Source organism: Aspergillus pseudodeflectus (assembly GCF_044049435.1).
Source record: "Aspergillus pseudodeflectus strain CBS 756.74 chromosome Unknown BJX68scaffold_6, whole genome shotgun sequence".
Classification (NCBI taxonomy): Eukaryota; Fungi; Ascomycota; class Eurotiomycetes; order Eurotiales; family Aspergillaceae; genus Aspergillus; species Aspergillus pseudodeflectus.
Window position 1 is genome coordinate 96,221 of NW_027263782.1, and position 6,370 is coordinate 102,590.

Below are 6,370 nucleotides of genomic sequence, written 5' to 3' on the forward strand. Positions count from 1 at the left end.
ATGTCCAAAACATTCACCCCCGCCGACGTCGCAACCCACAACACCCCTGACAAGGGCCTGTACATCATCGTCGACAGCGCTGTCTACGACGTGACAAAGTTCGTCGACGAGCACCCTGGTGGCGCGAAGATTTTGAAGCGTGTCGCGGGCAAGGATGCCACGAAGCAATTTTGGAAGGTATGCACATGCTGTACTGTCCTCCCCCGCTGGAGTCGCTTGCCTGGTTTCTTTGTTGCGGTGGTTGATGATGAAGAGGGGGAAACTCCCTATACATCTCTGAAAAAAAAGGGCAAGCATTGCTAACTCTGTTTCCCCCGTCTGCGCAGTACCACAACGATGGCGTGCTCAAGAAGTATGCGCCGAAGCTGAAGGTTGGAGACGTCAAGGAAGGGGCGAAGCTGTGATTGAGATTCGATTTATCTTGCGTTTATTGTCGACCGAGACGAGGCGAGACGAGACTAGATGTTGTCCTGTTCTTGAGGAGATGTTATATTATACCTTTTCTGTCTGTTGTCTGTCTATCTACTAGGTTATCTACTAAAGGCGGAGTTCAGTGCCCTCGATAGAGTGATGTTGGTGTGATTATGATATGGCACGATCATCATACTGCGCGAAGCCTGGAAATCTGGAAACGTTTCGAGGTCAATAATTCGACACATATCCATATCTAGATGTCTGTGTATAGACACTTTTAGCCGCTGTACATACATTCCCGAACAAGTCGCTCAGATGGTATCAAGTAAGAAAAAAACTCCAGCACCAAGAACAGCAAATGAAAACAAGATAAGGTGAAGAAATAGGTTAAGGATATATATGCGAAAGATTAGGTTAGAACCCACGGAAAGGGTCGTCGTGGCGATGGAACCCGCCGCCCTCTTCGTAGGGAAACTCAAGAGGCTCCGGGTATCCCTGGTTCATACTCCAGGGCGTTGATGGCTTGCGCGTATGCCGCCGGGCGGCTACGCTGCGATACCGGTTCGAGTCGGTCTGATCGATAAACGCCTCCATGCGGACTGTACCGATTGCATCAAAGAAGTTGCCTGTTCTCACGCTATTCTCGGACGTTCGGTGGCTGAAGCTGCTGCGCACGCTCGCAAACCCGCCCGAGTGTGAGGATGGCCCCGGCGGGTCAGGCGAGCTCCGCATGGAAGGCATGGTGTTCTGACTCGAGAAGCTGCGGATATTAGGAATCGGCATCCGCGGCGCCGTGTTACTGCGCTTGCGCGAGTGGTTCGAGAACCGCGGCACCGTCGGGGGGTCTGCGGCCTCGTCGGAATTTCGGTTTCCAACTTCGAGGTGCGCAGGGAGCTCTGGGACGGGCTCCGGGTGGTTGCTATTTGTGAAGGACCGTTTCTTGCCCTTGGGGAACGGACGTGGCCGGCCCTTGGCGATTCGGATGGAGTCGCGGATTGGGTTGCGGCGTAGGGTTGCTGTCGGTGCTGGGCGGACGTACTCCTCCTGCGGCACAGGGGGAAGAGCCGCGAGGTCTTGGACGCCCATGGCTGAGTGGCTGAGGAAGGATAGAGCTGTGAGCCAGATGTAGTGGCGCTCAATGCTGGTGGCTGTGAATTTCAGGGCGCGCTGAGGCGTGAGGATCAAGATAGAACGGTTGAACTGCCCTGGGCCGTTGAAGCCCTTGGGCAACGGGTTGTCGTCTTTCACATCGAGAACGGATTGAATGACCACTGCTCCGAATCAGTAACCTATATTGGTCGGACAGACGAGAAACCTACACTTTCTACCACTCTTGCCAAGTAAAGCAGGACCGCTGGTTGGTTGTTTGCTGCTCCACATGACCGCTCGTTCGTACGGCGCCAGCCAAACCCATCGTTTGTGCCTCACTCCGCTGTTGGTGATGCTGGCAGAAACTTCTTCGGCGTTTCGGCCCTCCCAGTTGTCCTTGTCTCCACCAAACGACCTCCTTCTACGGATATACTTCCACATCCACTCGCCTACCATTGTCTGTGCAATGGCATCGACCACACTAGTTGGCTGCACGGATGTGGCTGTCGAGTCCTGCCTCTCGTGCGTCAAATGGTGTGATACGCTCGCTTGACGAACTGGCCGTCCTTGCGTGCTTCGTCGGTGCCGAGGCATCGTAATATCATCCAAAGGCAATGGCGGGCGGCTAGGGCTATCTGGTGCATAGGATGATATCGACATAGCGGGCGACGATCGGGTGGTCGGCCGCTCGGTCTGCTCGGTCTGAGACATAGCAGCCGCCGAGCGAACGCGCCGAAGTGTAGGCCGGCGCACAATATTCGGCCGTGGGCGATCGGAGAAGTTGCGCGAGGGAGTTGGGCTCTGGCGTCCATCGCTGCCGCTCTGCGGGAACTTCCTTGAGCTCAGTCGGATCGGAACGGGGAAAGGTGGCGGAACGCTGGACGCGTTGCTACCACTACCGCTGTCGATACTTGGCTCGCTTGGGCTACGCGCTCGCATCTTCTGATGATGGGTAGCTGCCCCGCTGGAGATCAACGCTGTTCGGCGTATATCCTGTTGCCGGTTACTTGATGAAGCGCCAGGGCGTGACCAAGACGATCCGGGAGGACTCCTCAAAGCACCTCCGCCAATGCCCGACTCAAAGTGAGACTCCAAGTCGAGATCCTCATTCACCTCAGGTAGAGTGGCCTCGTCTAGGCTGCGACGGCGTTCCTGCGCCGAGACCAATTTACCTCTGCGCAACTTGTATGACGCAAAGGGTCGATTAAGAAGCTCATCATCAGTGAAGACATCCCTTGTGGCATCAGGTGATTCTTCGTCACTTCCTTGTTCGAACCCGGCAAAGAGACTGCTCGATCGAAGTGGTCGTCGTAAATTGGCCTTTGAGTCACCTGACAACGGTCCGTTGTCGTTGTTCCCCGGATAGGCTTGGATTGGACCAGTCTTACTTCCTGCTGATGACGGCTCAACCACGAGAGGCGGTGGCTTCCTCTCGCCCTTGGCCGCTCTCGGAGGAGGAGCATGATACGGCTGAATGTGGTGCTCTTGCGATGCGGTACTGAGAGGGAAGTCCGGAATCGCCGACGGTAGCAAGCTTGCTGGAAGTTTGACAGGCCGCTGGTCCACTCGAATCGGCTCAGTCTGAATACCGATTGTTCGGTTTTCGATGGCCGGCTGTAAGTCAGCTTGGCAGGAGACACTCTTAGTCTGAGGTGGTAGGACCACACTTCCACGAGGAGAAGGAGGCTCGGACTGAGGAGGGTGTATGGTGATCATCGGAACCTCCATGTGTGGCGACTTGATTCCAGTGTCGACAGACTTTGACTCAATCTTGGATTCGACAGGAGGGTCTGTCTGGACAGATGACGATACCATGGGTGTCCGTTCTACAACAGGAGGTGTGGGCGGCGCTGGGGGTGCTTCAACCCTTGGTGTCCAAGGAGGAGTTGGAAGGTCGTCAATCGTTTGAGCAGAGGAAGACACCATATCGATTGTCAACGTCAAGGTACTACTGTCCGTTGACTGATAGAGAGGAACCTTTATAGTCTCTTCGACTTCATTCACACCCTTGTCGCTCTGAGCAGATAGTGTTGGTGATGGAGGCGGAGAGTACTGAACACCAGTATCTCGATACTCGAAAGAAGGTGCGGAGATTATCGGGGGGCTCTTGAGGTCCGGGGTTTCTGATCTCATTGCATAGCCGTCTAGGCTGCTTTGCAATGAGAGACCTAGAATTTTCCTTGCTTTGGCGTCCATTCCCATTGAACTCGAGAATTGAGAGTGCACCGACGCAGGGCGTTCGTCTGCAAGAACTATATCGTCATCAAGCTCGTCAAACTCCTCTTCTTCGTCAAATGCTAGCTCCTGTGCAAGATTCGTCTGCGAGCTCGGCATGTGAGTGCTCATCACCGAATAGCGCGCATTATGGAAGTCATGTTCGTCGGCGGCATCATCACTACTCATGCTCGTGATGCTGGTTCTACGCCGCCCTTGACTGCTAGAATGTATACTTGCCGAGTCGCTGTCCTTCCCTATGGAAGCGTCTTTCGTCGTGTCGATTGTGTTGTTATCAACACCTTTAGATGGCTCTCTCGCAGCTTGGGCGGCTGCCACTTCGTTCAGGACTACCTTGAGTCGACCTTCGACCACATGAACTTTTCGCTCTAGGTTTCTGCGTTCGCCGTCCCATGCTTCCTTATCGCGAGTCCATATTTTTGTAGTCCTTTCCAATTCTTCTTCCCGGCTCTTGGCCTTCTTTTGCGCCTGCTCGAGTTTCCTGCGGACCTCGGAAATACTCTCGAGTGCATCGTCCCGCTCTTTGGCTAATTCGGTGAGAGCAGATGAACTACCGCCTTCCAGCAGCTGAAGCTGATGCTTAAGTGACCGCGCCTCTTTTGAGTTCTTGGACAACCTTTCGGCTAACTCTTCATTTTCGACTCGAGACTCGTGGAGGGTACGCTCCAAAACATCGATAGCTTTGGTTCTGCTCTCGACATCTCGCCGCAGAGACAGAATTTCAGAGACAAGGGAAGCATGTAATGTGGGCGTGAATCTTCGCGGGTCTAACGGTGATATAACATCTTCATCCGCGATATCGTCGAAATCACTGCGTCCGTCGGGAGAGGAGATATGGTTCGGGAGGGAGATAGGCGAGGACGCTGGACCGGGCGAGGAATCGGCTCGGGCATGCATAGAAGGCGGACGTTTGGGGGTTGTAGACGGCGTCGGAAAGGCACTCGCCGCTGGCGGGCTTTGGTACATAGCTTCCGTTGCCATGATGCCTGCAGCTAGACCATCAGAGGTGCTCTCGCCTCGATCAAGGCTCTCAGTGGTCGATTTTCACATACACTCCGCTGGGTTGGCGTATTATGGAGCTTCCATTGACATATGCTGCTTTTCGAGGAAGGCGAACGGCGAGGAAGCAGGCGCGAATAAAATGGACAAGCGCTGACCAGCAGCGACAAATATCAGCCAGGGCTTTGCCGCTGCTTCAAGTCTGAGACACGCAAGAGCCAATTGCGCTCAGACTAGAATGTGGTTGGAGAGTCGAAGGCATGCAAAACAGGTTGTACCTACATATACACTGCTCAAACCTCGAGCTTAGAGATTCCAGAGACTCCTAATACCACGTCGAATTGCGGTTGAGTTGACGCGTCCTCCTTGCTGGTGGGGGCAGTTCAGATCGCGAGGTTCAAGTTGCGGATGCCGGACGGGATTCGAGACACAGTAGGAGAATTGCATAAGAATTACTCCGTAAGTTTAGACAGAAATCCAGGTCCAGGATGAGAAAGGAACGGCTGGACGGTATCTGTGAGACCCTGTGACCCTCACGTTGGCTATCGTCCAATCCCTCGCCTTTCGCAGGAGCGATCTGAAGGAAGAGGGGGGAGAGAAAGATGCACGAAGAACGGAGTCCGCCCGTTGGATTCGCGTCAAGAACCAACTTTGACCTGAGCCTTGTGGCGACGAGCTAGCAGACGGCATGATGGGCCAGCCATGCTAAGATTTCCGGATGGCTCATCAGTTAGCTTCGCCCAGGGGTGTTCGTTAGGGGATGGGGAAGCAGAGCCCACGGCCGGGACTAGCAAGCAGGAGCCACTCATTTCCCCACCAGAGCTGCCACTGACTGGAGTCGCCCGACTCCAGCTCGTCGAGAATTGGTAAACTGATCTCCTCGGCTCACCAGCGTCATTGGCCATCGGTCATCACCAGAAGGAGTCGTTGAGCGCAGGAGAAATTCCAGGCCAATCACTCCACAGAAAAGGGGCGAAAAGAAACAAGAACGAATCTGAAACCGCAGGAAAGAAAGGGAAAAGGAGAAAACGCCCGCCGGCTAAGAAAAGAGGCTTGCCAATAATCATCGGGCATAATAATAATGATCGCTAATAATAAAGAAACGGCGTGCAAGGCCAACACTAATCGTCGGCAACTATTCGAGGAGACGGGGTCCTCCACTGGTTGCCTTTGTGAAAAGCTCATGGGATTGAATCATTTGGTTTCGTGTGAAAGGCTTTGAGCAGGGAGAATCCAGTTGCCATTTAACGTGGAACATTAGAGGAGCTTGCCTGCTAAAGCGCAATTCTGGGCTCTGAATGTCTCCTGCCACGTGAGTTTGAAGCCATCGCGATGTCGAGACAGGTGACTCCTGTCAACTCTGGAGAATAATAATCATACATAGGAGAGACAGAGGAGTCGATGGCGGACTGTCTCTGCAGTGATCGCCGCTGGGCAATCTCCCAGGAGAGCCCATGGTCCGTGTTTGCGCCGACAGCGACCTTATGTCTTGATCTTTGGGGAAGGTCACAAAGCAGGGCAGATGCCACTTGGTCTCGCAGTTTGTTGGTCAAATCGTTCTTCGATGTCGTATCGCATTACCTTGGGGGACTGGTCAGCTGCGATAGCACCCCATTCATAAAGACCATTCCCC

At 54.0% G+C, this 6,370-nt stretch overlaps 2 protein-coding genes across 2 annotated transcripts; one reads left to right on the top strand and one right to left on the bottom strand.

Annotated features, from left to right (window-relative positions):
• On the top strand, positions 1–404 carry BJX68DRAFT_262977 (cytochrome b5-like heme/steroid binding domain-containing protein; the record flags this gene model as incomplete). Its single annotated transcript, XM_071044569.1, has 2 exons — positions 1–177; positions 327–404. 2 exons carry the CDS (start codon positions 1–3, stop codon positions 402–404), a joined length of 255 nt encoding a protein of 84 aa, XP_070902941.1.
• Positions 405–828: 424 nt separating this feature from the next.
• Positions 829–4,719, bottom strand: BJX68DRAFT_252980 (putative nuclear migration protein; the record flags this gene model as incomplete). Its single annotated transcript, XM_071042637.1, has 2 exons — positions 829–1,685; positions 1,734–4,719. The coding sequence occupies 2 exons, from the start codon at positions 4,717–4,719 to the stop codon at positions 829–831; spliced, it is 3,843 nt and encodes a 1,280-aa protein (XP_070902942.1).
• Between the last annotated feature and the right edge of the window lie 1,651 nt (positions 4,720–6,370).